This window comes from Kogia breviceps, chromosome 19, assembly GCF_026419965.1.
Source record: "Kogia breviceps isolate mKogBre1 chromosome 19, mKogBre1 haplotype 1, whole genome shotgun sequence".
Classification (NCBI taxonomy): domain Eukaryota; kingdom Metazoa; phylum Chordata; class Mammalia; order Artiodactyla; family Physeteridae; genus Kogia; species Kogia breviceps.
In genome coordinates this window covers 42,017,154-42,031,310 of record NC_081328.1, presented here as the reverse complement: position 1 = coordinate 42,031,310, position 14,157 = coordinate 42,017,154, and the positions used below count along the sequence as shown (strand labels likewise).

The following is a 14,157-nucleotide window of genomic DNA, read 5'->3' as shown; positions in this document are numbered from 1 at the left end:
CTCTTCCATTTTTACAACTCTTTGCTTACTTTCAGGTCCTCTGTATCCAATCTGTTTCAGAGTTGTAGCTCTGTGGATCCCAGGTGTTATTACTCAGAACAGCAACTCAGACCAGCAATTCCTAAGAGATCATTTTTGTTCGCTGACTGGGGGGTTTAACTGAGTTTCTCTACTCTTATATGAAAGCAGTTAAAACACAGCAAACTTCTAGCAGCCTGAGTCCCTAAACAGTTTGTTATTATCCCTAACTGCTTATTCAGTGGGTTTATAGGGGAAGTTGCTCTTGGTTCTGCTAATACCTCAGCTCCAGAGCACAAGGCAGTAGTGGTCTACACTTGTGCCAGCTTCTACTTCGGAGCATTTAAATGAGGGGAGGGGATTAGGAGTGGAGTTTTAGTTGAAGACTCATTGATTTAACGTGTTAGAGTTGAGAGACTCAGTAGTCATCTGGTCTAGCAGTAACGTTTAAAGGTTTTTTCTCTCTTGTGCTTAACTCAAATTGATTGATGGTGTCTGTCTGGATTTAATTAACTAATTATTTGAGACGGGTCTAAGGTCTTGGGGTACAACAGAAAGAATGTTGCGAGTAGCCTGTGCCTGCAGCAGACAAAAAAAGAGGAGAGAGCTAGAGCATGTGTGCTAGGATGTTACCAGCTCTGATCAAGTCTCGCTGCCTCATTTTACAGATGAAGAAGCTAAAGCCCAGCTAAGTGATTTGTTCTTGTTTTCTCCTTCTCAGTGATGGGACGAGGACCCGTGTCTAGGACTACTTATTTCCACCATAACCATATCCTATTTCCTTTTTTCCCTGGCTTAATTTTCAGGTTTGGGAGCACAGTGACTGTAGAAAATAAAAGGAAAAGAAAATGAAACTACTATGCTTTTGTAGTCCCATTAAACAGCCTTTGCGGGCTTCCTTGGCAGTGCAGTAGTTAAGACTCCATACTCCCAATGGAGGGGGATCGATCCCTGCTCAGGGAAGATTCTCTGCATGCTACGTGGCGCGGCCAAAAAAACAACAGCCTTTGCCAAGGGGGAGTAACTCTTCTGCTGACCAAGGGGTATCCTGGGATATAGAGGAGGTGTTCTCCCACTTCTTGATCCTTCTTTATACCTTCAAGCTCAGCCCAGCTTTCAGAATTCCTCTAGACGATGCTTTATTTCCTATATACTTTTCCCCAGCCACTCTGAGTTAGAGCGAGGAATTTTTACCATTAATACCTCTAAACTTAATTCTTATTTGGGAGATCTTTTTTTTTTAACATTTGACCTTTGGGGGATGGGAAAATCAAACCATTTTATTGAGGGACTTGGGTGGGATCTAGGGCTGGGAATTACAGTGAGCTCTGATATCGTTGGCCTGGCTGAAAGCTGATATATTTATGTTAAGGGTTGGGGTAGGTGAATTTTTTTTTTAAGTGTAGAAAAGAAAGAATGATTATAGGAAAAAAATTTCAGAAGATAGCACTATTCCCAGAGATGTATCTTGTTCTTTGAAGTGTCATGAAATACATGGTCTATGCTATAGGAAGGAGTTTCTTTTTTACACTGCAGAACTCTTTTGAAAAATATCCTGTACTCTCCAGTTCCTTGGGAATAATTTGAGAAATACAGATTTCACCCCAGAATTAAACTGCTCCATTCTCTGGGCCAAAGAATAATTTCATGGTGTAGTGGCTAAGTGTGTATATAGGTTTTAGGATTTTACAGACCTGAGTTTGAATGTTGCTTGTTACTTACTAAACTGTGTAACCTTGACAGTTAATTCACCCTTCTGAATCTGGTTTTTAGCTTTAAAGGGAGCATAGTAATGTTTACATCATGGAATTGTTACAAAGATTAAGTAATACACAATGCCAGCCACAATATAATGGGTTTAGTAAATGTTCATTTCTTCCCCTCTTCTTTGCCCCCCATTCCTAGCTCAGATTAAGCACATCAGACTAAGCTATCCTCCCTGGGCACCAAAACCCCAGTAATGTTTAGAAAATACACTAAATAAACCTCTAACAATTCTGAAAAAAGAAGGCATGCCATTGGTGAATAGAGTTTGGAGTGATTTTTGAAAGATGGAAAACAAACAGGATAATTGTGAAGAAATTAAACTAGAAAAAAGGGGAACCCAAAGCACATGCTTTTGAGTAAACTCCTATGGGGTAGGAGCTGGTAGGGGAAGATTCTTTGCCCACAGTCAAAAAGGACACAGAAGTAGGGATGGGACCTGGGCATTTGCCTGGGTGATAAGTTTGGACTTGTTTTGGAATATAGCTAGTTTGGATTTTTCCCCTTTTCCATAAAGCGGTGGTGTTTCATTCTGTGCTACAGCAGGGGATATGGACTCAGAGGCTGGGACCTTTTTTTTAAAATTTGTTTTATTTTATTTATTTTAGTTTTGGCTGCATTGGGTCTTCGTTGCTGTGCCTGGGCTTTCTCTAGTTGCAGTGAGCGGGGGCTGCTCTTTGTTGTGGTGCACGTGCTTCTAATTGTGGTGGCTTCTCGTTGCAGAGCACGGGCTCTAGGCATGCAGGCTTCAGTAGTTGTGGCACGTGGGCTCAGTAGTTGTGGCGCACGGGCTTAGTTGCCCCATGGCATGTGAGATCTTCCCGGACCAGGGCTCGAATCTGTGTTGCCTGCATTGGCAGGCGGATTCTTAACCACTGCGCCACCAGGGAAGTCCCAGGGGCTTGGACTTTGACTATGTCCCGGGTGGTTAATGATTCCCAGGAGGAACTGGGAGCTAAAGAGAGATGTTCTGGTCTTCAGATTAAAAAGGACCATGGAAAGTTTTTCAGAACCCTGAAAAAAGACCCACACCTATATCCATGGTGGTGAAGTTTCAGAATGAGACTATAAAAAGGAAAATGTAAGTTTCAGATTGCCACTAGAGAGGTTCTAGCCAGAATAATAGGACAAGAAGTAGAAATAAAAGGCATTACAAATTAGAAAGTAAAACAGCTTTTTGTAAGTGACATACTTGTGTATGTAGAAAATTCTAAGGACAACACAACAACGAAAACTTAGTAATAGATTTAGCAAGATCACAGGATACAGGTCACTATATTAAAAATTACTGTATTTCTACATCCTAGCAGTAAACAACTACAAATTGAAATTTTTTAAAGTGCTGTCATGTATAATGTCATCAAAAATATCAAATTAACAAAATATGTATAAGAACTGTACAGTGGGGACTTCCTTGGTGGTCTAGTGGTTAAGACTCCGCACTCCCAATGCAGGGGCCCAGGTTTGATCCTTGGTCAGGGAACTGCATCCCGCATGCTACAACTAAGACCTGGCGCAGCTAGCTAAATAAGTAAATTAATTAATAATAAATAAATAATTTTTTAAAGAACTGTACAATGAAAACTACCTAACACTGATGAGAGAAAATTAAAGAAATCCTAAATAAATGGAGACATGTACCACGTTCACGGATTGAAAGACTCGGTATTAGAGTTCTCCCCAAATTGACCTATAGAGTACCACAACAAGCTTTTTCCCCCCAAAAAAAAGTTTAAAGGAAGAAACAGAGCACCTACAAGTGAATGAGTCAGATTCCATCTTATTGGTGACACTGTAGTAATAGCTTTAAAGTCAGAGAAAACTGGTTTTAATCTAGAGATACTATTTCTAAAGAAATTACTCAAGGCCACATTCTTAGGAAAATAAAAAAGGAAACTAACAAAATGGAAAGATGCAAGAAACAGTGGTGAGCCTCCAAAGAAGGTAAAAAATTATAATTACGTCTAAAAGATTAATTTGTGATATTGAATATTAACTAATCCACTTAAAAACCTAGATAATCCCCAGGTGGGAGGTGGTGAGGGTCTGGAGGAAGGAGGGGGGAGAATAGTATCGTTCTTATTTAGGGGAAGATGTAGTACCCAGTACAGTGCCTGATAAAAATAATAGACGGTAAGTAGTTGTTGAATGACTATATCATGATTAACTTTATGTTGATAGAAAGAAGTAGGGTGAAATATTTCAGTTTCTAGAAGGATAAGAACAGGATGTTTATCAATCTTTCAAACCAATAAAGTTAACAGACTTAGTGGAACACAGGAACAAAGAAAAGTTCATCAATCCAACAAAAGGTGTTTTAGATTTTTTTGTTTGGAACTTGCAAATAAAAGGCATCAGTGGCTTGTCTGTGAATAAAAGAGTGACCTTCAGTAACGTTCCAATAAACAGATCTTCCACATGACAGTGCTTGCCCTGCTTGGGTCATCCTGCCACTGGGCAAATAAAAGAAGGGTGCAGTGTGGGTCTCGCTCACTCACCGGTGAGCCAGAGTTGCTGTGAACACGCCTCACTTTGTGAGAGAAGAAAAGCCCAGAGCCCAGGTGTCTGGACTAAAACCGCAGTGTTTTGTGTTTCTTGCAGATGTTCCTACAAGCCTGCACTTCCAGAGCATGCTGAAATCTCAATGGCAGAACAAACCTTTTGACAAAATAAAACCTCCAAAAAAGTTTTCACTTAAGCACAGAGCACCCATGCCAGGCAGTCTCCCTGATCCAACTCGTAAAGACAGGCACAAGTTGGTCAACTCCTTCCTGACAACAGCCAGTAAGTTTCAGGGGTCCAGAGAGTCCTCCAATTACTTTCCTATTCCTTTTATGTTCTCAGGTTACTGGTATGGCCATGGCACCGTGTCGGGGTTGGGAGAGGCAGTTGACTGATGTAAATTCAGCTCACAGTCTTCTTTTCCTACTTGTCTTAGATTCTCTCGGATGGACTGTGAAAGCTATTCCAGACACCATGTATCTTGGGGCTCAGTGAACAGCCAGCTGTGGCATGGCATTGGGTCCATCGGTGGGCAGGCTGTCTTCTGTAGTCTGGCGTCACATTTTTTTCTGGTTGAGGGCCCTGTGGGCTCCCTGGCCTGTTTTGGCCAGTGTGTTTTTTGCCAGAAGCTTCAGTCCCAGAGGACTGTCCTGCTGCCGTGGGTGTCTATCACTGACCTAGAGAGAACTCAAGAGCTCGGAACTCAAATAAGAAAGGATTGAGAGAAGGTGTTTCACAGCTCTTTTTCTGTTCCCCTCTTCAGAGCTGTCCCATCACCAAACCCGGCCTGACAGGACCCACAGGCAGCACTTAGACGATGTGGGGGCCGTGCCTATGGTGGAGCGAGTGACAGCGCCCAAAGCAGAGCGCTCGCTCAACCCGCCGCCACCCGTGCATGACCCAAACCACAGCAAAATGAGATTGCGAGACCATTCATCCGAGAGAAGTGAAGGTAGGGCCAGGCCCGGCACCTCTGCCTTCATTTGCACCTGCTCAGGGCTTTCTGGGGCAGCCTGGGCTTCTTACAATTGCCCTTAGCTTTGTCCTTCACTTTCTAGGAAGGCAGAGTAGAGGGGCCCTACTGCTTCTAAGTGTAGGTCACTTCTTACTCTGTAGCAACCTCTGCTCCATCCCTACCTCCCGTCAACCAGTTTGCTTCATCTTTTTATCCTTTAGGCTTAGAAAGCATTTTTGCCTTTACTGCATATTGCTGGCATTCCTGGCTTGTGCTGGAAGTAGAGCAGGTTGAGGTAGCCACGTATTCCTCTTTTCTGTTGACTTCTGCAGTGTTGAAGCATCACACGGACCTGAGCAGTTCGAGCTACTTGGCGGCCACCCACCACCCACCACACAGTCCCTTGGTGCGACAGCTCTCCGCGTCATCAGACACCTCTGCACCTACCAGCTCTAGTCCACAGGTTACAGCCAGCACGTCTGTAAGTACCTGCGTGGAGTTGGACAGCCCCTCTGCAGTGACAGCTCATTCCAGTGGGTCTGGAGGACAGTGTAGAGAGAGGGTTGTAAGGGCCAGGGCAGTTTATGGGGACTCGACTCATCTTGGCGAATTGGTCTTTTTCAAGTCAAAGTGGTGCTTTGATCCTCCATTACATTGTTTTCCTTGAGTTGTTTTTCACAGTAGAGATGGATCTGAGCTGAGCCAGCCATAGAAAGCCTAATGCAGAGACAAATTCTTGGGTGACTTATGACTGTTCAGGATGCGTGGGACTAAGTTTCACACAGAACTCAACAATATCATGACTCTAGCTCTGTTGGGCTAAGTAAACATGAGAGGAGGGATAAAAGAGAGAATGCCTGTGGGCGTTGGAGGTGTTTGACTTCCTTGTTTTTACTCTCCTGGGGAGTGGAGCTGGAGTGCTGAGAATAAACACTGGGTGTGTTAGGGTGCTTACAAGGGAAGCGGGACATGGAGCCCATGTTGTTTAGGTGTACGGAGCAGAATTACAGATCCAGCAGGCCACACTGGCAGTGCTGACATGTAGTATGCTCATAACGGCAGGCTCTTTGGCCCCTGATCAGCTTTTGTGGTACCACACTCCACCCCGACAGCTGTTTGCACGGCTATTCCAGACACACATTCACATTAATATCATTCTAGTGTTTTAATTCCTCAGTGTGTGCCTCCTTGAACACATATACCTGTAGCTGCTTTGTGCCCACTAAAAGGGTCCTTTATATAGTAATAATAATAATAATAATGGAGATAGTAAAAATAAAACGATTCAACTGTAATGTTTGTTGTGTCAGCGCCAAGTGTGTTATGTGTGTTACCTCATTCAGTGAATCCTGTAATGAATGCCCTTTGAGGTGTAGGTGGTATAAAAGATTCCCGTTTTGTTGGCAGGGAAACTGAGTCTTTCCAAGGTTAAGTAAGCTGCATAAAGTGAGGTGACTTGTGAGGGTGTAATTGTGATTCAAACCCAGGCAGTCTGACTGCAGAGCCAGTTGTCTTACCATCATGCTGCACAAAGTGAGCCTAGGTTGGGGCATTGCAGAGGTGACTTATACAGGTGCTTTGAAGCCCCTTCAGAGCTTATATCAAGAAACTTCTAAGCCCACAAAATGTGCTCACTGAGCTCCTGCAGTGAGGTAGGAATTCTTCACATTGTTCTGTCTTTACTCTTAAAAATCAGAGTCTTTTCCAAATGACCTCCTTGTTCCTCCCCTCCCCCCCCCATTTTGTCTCCATAGGTGTTGTAGTATCTATCAGTTGTCCATTAGTAGGGGGTCTCAGAGAAACCAAACTATTTTAAAGAGGCTAATTCTAATAGAAGTCTTCTCTGAGACTTGGTCAGACTTCAGTATTTTTTCACCTGCCGCCCTCTTGTGCCTGGAGAATGTAAACTTAGGCCTGGATCACTTGAAATTTTTACTTATTGTCTAATGAGTACAAATTTTGTATATAGCACTGTGCTGACCCTTAAGGCTCTTGCTGCCAGATTTTTTCAGAGAATCTGGATTTATATAATAGCAAGAAGAGTGATAGGCCAGATAGTTAAAATAAGGTAGAGAAGCTACAAGACACTGGAGAAATGGTGGGGGAGGAGAGGGATGGGGTGTATGTGGGGGTGCTCCCACAGAAAGCCACAAGAGCTGATAGACGCACCAGAATCACCTCTGTGGCCTTTTGTCTTTTCTTTCTTGGAAGCCCTGGATATTCTGATTTGGTAGTTAGAAGAGAGGGGTCCCTGAACCTGTTTTTTCTTTTTCTTTTTTAAATATACTCCTCATCTTGCGTCTGATGTGCAGCCAGGTTTGGGAACCACTTTTCATTCCCATCACCTGCCCTCCACCTCGTTCTAAACAGGAGAAAGTAGTTAAGTTAGATCAAATGAGTGCCTTATGGAATTGGGACATCTAAGTGTAGGGTGGGAGCTGGAGCCTGCTGAACCCCACAACCCGTTCCTGTCCCTTTGCCTTGAAGGCACTAACAACAGGCCCAAGAAGATTCAGGGAAAGTACATACCTGTTTCTGCCAGCAGTTTCACATTCATTCTTGACCAATATATAGGGAAAGCTATCTCTTGAGGCTTTCTTAAGGTACACTTCTTGTAGTGGGTGTATAAGTTCCGCAGAGATGTGGCAGAGGCCTTTGGGTGTGAGGTCACTAATCCTCAGCCAGGCAAGACTTGCAAAAGTCTCTTCAACCATTTTGGTTAACCAGTTACCCTAAATTTGTGAAGTCAGTGACAGTCTGTTCTTACAGACAGAGGAGAAGGCTGAGATGAAACAGATGTTGTAATAACCTGAAATCGTAGGTGACAGCAGCTAAAATCCTGGCCCAGGAAACATTGCCTTTCAACATTTTCTGAGAAGGTCCTGAAATGATATGATGAATCAGTCATAGATCCCCCTCTAGGAACAGCGAGTAGAGAGATTAGCTGTAGGGAACACCCTCTTCCCCATCTCCCTTCACTCTGGGCCGGCCGCACTTGGTGGTTTGGGTTTGAATGTAGCCTCTCAGGTGCGTCTGCAGCTACACTGTCACCACGGCAGCATGTTTGTCATCCCACTGTTTCGCTCTGGGCTCTCACAGCTCGATCGCCAGTCTCTCTGTTTCAGGGCAGGGTGTTTGCTATCTGGGCACAGGCAGCTCGTGGACATGCCCCTCCATCTAAGAAACCATGCCCTTTGGCTCCCTGCTTTATTCCTCCTCCGATCTCCCACTTGCCGCAGATAGCCACCTCCTCCTTTGGTATTGGATCCTTGTTAGTCTTCTTTCCCAAGTGTTTGATCTTAACTTCCTATAGGAGCGAATTTCCTTTCTCCAGGAGTGTGAGCTGTACAGCCAAGACTTCTTCATACGTTTCCCTCCACTCATCTCTGTTGATATAGCTAGAACACTCTCAGCTCTTTCCCTCAGAATAATAGCCAGAAAGGGGACATCACATAAGGGCTGAGCAGATGGTGGGTACAGATTTAGCTGAAGAGTTCAGATCTACGAGAAGGAGGTGCTTCCATGACAACCAAGGTTAGATGATCCGTTGAGCTGGGCCTGTCCTTTGGCCATCATTCAGGGTAGGGGAATTCATCTTTTTAACCTGAAGAATCGCCACTAGGCTGAAGCATTGCTTTTAGGATCCCCCATGGGTCTGTGTCATAGACAGATAAAAGGGGACGCAGAAAGGAGGATTTAGTTTGGGGGGGTGGTTGTTAATAAAGGCTGTGCGTGGAGGAGTAGAAACCGTGGCAATTGACTCAAGGCCCCAGGATACCCCACCCCTGTAGGCTTCAACAGAAGTCTCTTTTCACGTGAGCCCATGAAGGAAGAGAGTGCGGGTGAGACTTGTGAACAGGAGATACTCCTCAGGACCACTCAGTATTTCCCCTGAGCACTTTGCTGTTGGGGACTGTCTCCTAGGTGCAGGCAGCTGCTGCCATCCCTGCCTGGGCCCTACCCGAAGACCCAGATTCCTAGTTATTGGTGATCCTGTTTTAAACCTCAGATGTATGATTTGAGGGCTGTAGAATTGTTGCTCCCTCTTAAACTTGCCTTTGTCTTACAGCAGCCAGTGAGGAGGAGAAGGGGAGAGAGCTCCTTCGATATCAACAACATTGTCATCCCAATGTCAGTCGCTGCAACCACCCGTGTGGAGAAGCTGCAGTACAAGGAGATCCTTACTCCCAGGTAGAGGCCCTGGGTGATGGGCTCTTCTTGCTGGTCTTCCTGTCATTATCCTCTGGTCACTGAGCTTTGGGGCCTAGCCTTGGCTGTTGTCTTCTCTTTAAGAGAGGGTCTACCTGATCAGAGTGAAATTATTTCTTTACATAATTTTCTTCCATTATATGAGCACCAACCAGACCACAGGCCACAAACTGGCTACAGACATGTTTTGTTTGATACATACAAATATGTTTTAAAATATTGAATTTGTTGTTAGCATCAAAGCAAGATTTCACATATGAATGTTTATTTCCAGCTTTTGTTGACACATCAAAAGATCGGGCAACCGTGTATATGCATTTCCATGTGGTGGCAATCAGCTGGTGCGGGGTGGTGCTGGCCCCCTCTAAACAGCTGCTTTTGCTTGAGTTTGTCAGTCTCGCAGCTCCAGTCCCCCCCTCAGCCTGCTTCCCCTCTTTCTGCCCCTTGTGTGCGTTTGAGTGTGGGACCTCTTAGAGAGGCCCCAGGGCTAACTAAGCAGGCCCAGCAGAGAGCAGTGTCACTGCAGGTGGAGAGCTCTCGTTCCTGCACGGATGTACTTATCCTGCCCCAGACTGCCTGCCATCTCACAGTTGTTCCTTCCTGGTTTTGCAGCTGGCGGGAGGTTGATCTTCAGTCTCTGAAGGGGAATCCTGACGAGGAGAATGAGGAGGTAATGGCGTGGGCGTTCCCTCTTAGAAGAGCACACACACTCGTGGGTGCACACACTGCAGATGCCTCAAGACCTGTGGGTGTCAAGTACAAGCTCACTGTATTCCTGTCCTGACCAGGAAGAGCCTAGTGTGGGGTGGGGCTGCTTCTAGAATTGGTCTACGCACTTAAACTTGACTTCCCGGAGGGAAGGGGAGATTGATGAAGACGCTCTTTTGCAGATCGAGGACCTGTCTGACGCAGCCTTCGCCGCCCTGCACGCCAAATGTGAGGAGATGGAGAGGGCTCGGTGGCTGTGGACCACGAGTGTGCCGCCTCAGCGGCGGGGCAGCAGGTGATGGAGCGGGCACAGGCCTCCAGGGCCTGTGGAGGGAGGGCCAACGGGGAGTTTGGACCCTAGCTGTGTCCGTGGAGTTGCCACTTAGTTGTTCTTCATATTCATTCCCTGTTGATGGCCGAGAATGCAGACGTTCTGTGGTGTTTGTTGGGACTAATGTATAAGCAGTCAAATGCTGGACCCTTGCTGAGTGGTGACTGTCCAGTTCTGACAAACTCCGGTGATCTCCCGGGGTCCAGGAGTAGGCTGTCTATGGCATTTGGAGGCTGATTGGGGGTTGTAGTGATTGGATTAGAGGAGCTTTGGAGGCCTCACCACAAGTTAACCTTCCTTGAACAGTGGAGTTTGATTTTTGTGGTCTTGCTTTACTTGGAAGAACTGTCCTACCCTCTCTCCCTTTAGTGTTACAGTGAGAAGCCCTCGGGATTCTCAAGTAGAAATATTTAGGGCTCTTGTTTTTGCTCTTCTCTTTGCCTGCAGCTTTCAAATTCTGGGCTAATTCCCCTTCCCCTGTGAATCACTGGGCACTGAGCCCAGGGATTACCCCCAGCGTTGTTTGGCCGTGGCCTTTTCTTGGGATGACAGGCGTACACAGCCCTCAGATGCCGTGTTGTATGCCTGCCCGTGTGCACAGCAGCGGGAGAAAGTGAGGGGTCTGTGGTTCCTAGGAGAGACACCTACTGGTGTCAGTCTGCCTCAGCTCCTCTGGTTGGGAAGCTTTTTTCATGCCTCCTCCCCAACCCAAAAAACAAACACATGAGAAATTCCCTATTACCCAGGCACTCAGATTTGCGCTTCTTGGTATACAGGTCTTACAGGTCATCAGATGGCCGGACAACGCCCCAGCTGGGCAGTGCCAACCCCTCCACCCCTCAACCCGCCTCCCCTGATGTCAGCAGTAGCCACTCTTTGTCCGAGTTCTCTCACGGGCAGTCCCCCAGGAGCCCCATTAGCCCAGAACTGCACTCAGCCCCCCTCACTCCTGTGGCACGGGACACCCTCCGACACCTGGCCAGCGAAGACACCCGTTGTTCCACACCAGAGCTGGGGCTCGACGAACAGGTGAGGAACATTGCCTTCCATGGGATTAGCGGGGTGGCTGATGGGATTGTTGGGGGACCGCACCTGCTCAAGATGGATCTTCTGGGGCTTCCCTGGTGGCGCAGTGGTTGAGAGTCCGCCTGCCGATGCAGGGGACGCGGGTTCGTGCCCCGGTCCGGGAGGATCCCACGTGCCGTGGAGCGGCTGGGCCCGTGAGCCGTGGCCGCTGAGCCTGCGCGTCGGGAGCCTGTGCTCCGCAACGGGAGAGGCCACAACAGTGAGAGGCCTGCGTACCGCAAAAATAAAAGAGACAGATCTTCATTTTATGAATCCCCCCCTCCCACCCAATTTGAAGGGGACAGGGGACTGAACTCGAAGTTGACTTTCTGAAGGTACCATGGAACTGGCCATCGTTAAACAGTTGCCCACTCTGATAATTTTCTCTGGGCCAGCCCAGAACTCCAGGGAGACTGGTCATGGCCCCCAGTCCACATGTCTGGGGAAGGAGGCGGGCTGGGACTGGGTCCTCACCAAGGCATCTTGTCTGCCCACAGTCTGTCCAGCCATGGGAGCGGCGAACCTTCCCCCTGGCGTATAGTCCCCAGGCAGAGAGTGAGGACCAACTGGATGCGCAGGAACGGGCGTCCCGCTGCACTCGGCGCACCTCAGGCAGCAAGACTGGCCGGGAGACAGAGGTGGCACCCACCTCGCCTCCCATCATTCCCCTCAAGAGTCGGCATCTGGCGGCAACAGTCACAGCTCAGCGTCCAACTCACAGATGAGTGGGATATGAGAATCTAAATAGACTCACTATTGGCATTAAAGCTTCAGAAATCTCTGCGTTTGATATTCAAACATCATATGCCGAAAATTTTCACAGTTTTTAGTGAATTTAAGGAATTTAGATTCTACTTTGATAATTTCTTTCTTGTTTTGATTTTTGTTCTGTTTACGTTTTGGTTTCCATGTTTTATCGTCACACACCTGAGCACTTCCTCCAGTTGGCAAACAGTTCAGGATAAGACCCTGCTGGCCTGGTCCTGGCACATCCTCTGCACTGTTGAATCACTGGACTTAGCGATGTTGGATGATCACCCCTCTCTCGCGCCCTTGTGGGCAGGGTGGGACAGCCAGGCGGGCCGAGGGAAAGGAACCTCCAGCTCAGCACCGCCCCCTGAGGTTAGGGTGGGAGAGAGCAGTGTGCTCCAGGCTTGCACCCCGTCCCGTCTGTTGCTTGGGCTCAGCTCTGGCCCTCCCGGCTGGGTCCCCTTGGTCGTCTGGGCTGGAGCACCTCCACCAGAGCCTCTTGGCCCGAACTGCCAGCTGTTCTCACCCAGCTCTCGGCTGACAGAATGGCTTCCCCTTGTCACCCAGGTCTTGGAGACCTATTCTGGGTTTCCTCTGCATTCAGTCATCCCTGTTTTGACTCCTTAACTGCGGTAACCTGGCTCTGGCTGCTCAGGTCCCCATCCTGCCCCTTCGTGTCCTCTCACCTGCTCTTGCACACCATACACACACCCACGCACACAGTCCTTCCACTTGGAACGTTTTTCCCACCTAACCTGGTCTATGGAGGTAGGGTTAGGACTACTTAACCTCTCTTCCCACTCTCTCTGCAGACTCTAGGGGCTCTTGGCAATGAGCAGCCGTCTCTCCTGTATAATTGTTTTCATTGAGTCATCTGGTCATATTTCCCCACCCCCATCCAGTTCCCTGTGTCTGTCAGGTCCTTCCTCTTTCGAGCTCCCTTGCCTGTGGAACACTGTCTGGTCCTAGCTGTGGTTCCCATCACTCCCCATCACACACCGCACACACACACCCCCGCCCCACGGGTTAACCTTGTGCCTGTCTCATCTATGATCACATCACCAAAAAGGGGGACAATAAGGACTTTTTTTTTTTTTTTTTTTTTGCCATTTTGTAATCGTATAAAAATAGTAGACAAACTGCTTAATGGTTGGGGTTTTTTCACAATTTTCAACATTAGTGATTTTTTTTTGATTCTGTTTGCAAGTTAAAGGGTTTGTCATTGTTTCTTTAAAAACAATAATGCACCATATCCCTATGCATAAAGTGCTTCTTCTATTTATAAGGTTGAAAATTCTGAATAACCCTTTTAGCATTGTAAAAAAAAAAAAAAGAAAAAAGAAAAAAGAACAAAAAAAAACTTGTATTTTGTAAATATTTTCTTTTCCTGCTTTGAGCTGTGTATTGGCAGCGAAACATGTAGCTGTCTTTGTTCTATAGAAATGCTTTTCTTCAGAGAAGCTGATCTTTGTTAATGTCTTGATTCTGTTCGCAAAGCACAGACTAGTGCTTAAAAAAAAGGAAGGAAAAATAGAAAAAAATAATAAAAAAAAGTTACCGAATGTTGCATGCCAGGCCTTTCTTGTTATTGGACACGGTACTGGTGGTGGCTAAGGAGCGGTTCTCTCACTCCTCTGACTGGCTGTGAACTTTGGGAAGTCTCCACTGTCTTCTGGGCACCGGGCAGGGTCCTCTGATGGTCACCGGAGAGTGTGTGGTTCTCACTGGGGCAGGGGTAAGAGATGCCAGGAGGAAGGGGGTCTTCGTAAATCATCTTTTTGTTGTTGTTGTTGGATGTAAATAATTGATCCACTGCTCTTAATGTTCCTTCCTCTAGTGAGGCCGGCCAGCATTG

At 46.8% G+C, this 14,157-nt stretch overlaps 1 protein-coding gene across 3 annotated transcripts in view; it reads left to right on the top strand.

Annotated features, from left to right (window-relative positions):
• KANSL1 (KAT8 regulatory NSL complex subunit 1) overlaps positions 1-13,870 on the top strand; it is a 191,351-nt gene extending 177,481 nt beyond the window's left edge. For 2 of the 3 annotated variants that reach the window (XM_067020920.1, XM_059048721.2), the window contains 8 exons: positions 4,384-4,566; positions 5,048-5,236; positions 5,572-5,720; positions 9,309-9,430; positions 10,061-10,118; positions 10,339-10,451; positions 11,264-11,516; positions 12,050-13,870. In XM_067020920.1, coding sequence (XP_066877021.1) covers positions 4,384-4,566; positions 5,048-5,236; positions 5,572-5,720; positions 9,309-9,430; positions 10,061-10,118; positions 10,339-10,451; positions 11,264-11,516; positions 12,050-12,277 — 1,295 coding nt within the window. In that variant the 3' untranslated portion in view covers positions 12,278-13,870. The remainder of the gene's footprint in view (positions 1-4,383; positions 4,567-5,047; positions 5,237-5,571; positions 5,721-9,308; positions 9,431-10,060; positions 10,119-10,338; positions 10,452-11,263; positions 11,517-12,049) is intronic. The other variant, XM_067020921.1, reaches the window with a different exon arrangement.
• The last annotated feature ends 287 nt before the right edge of the window (positions 13,871-14,157 follow it).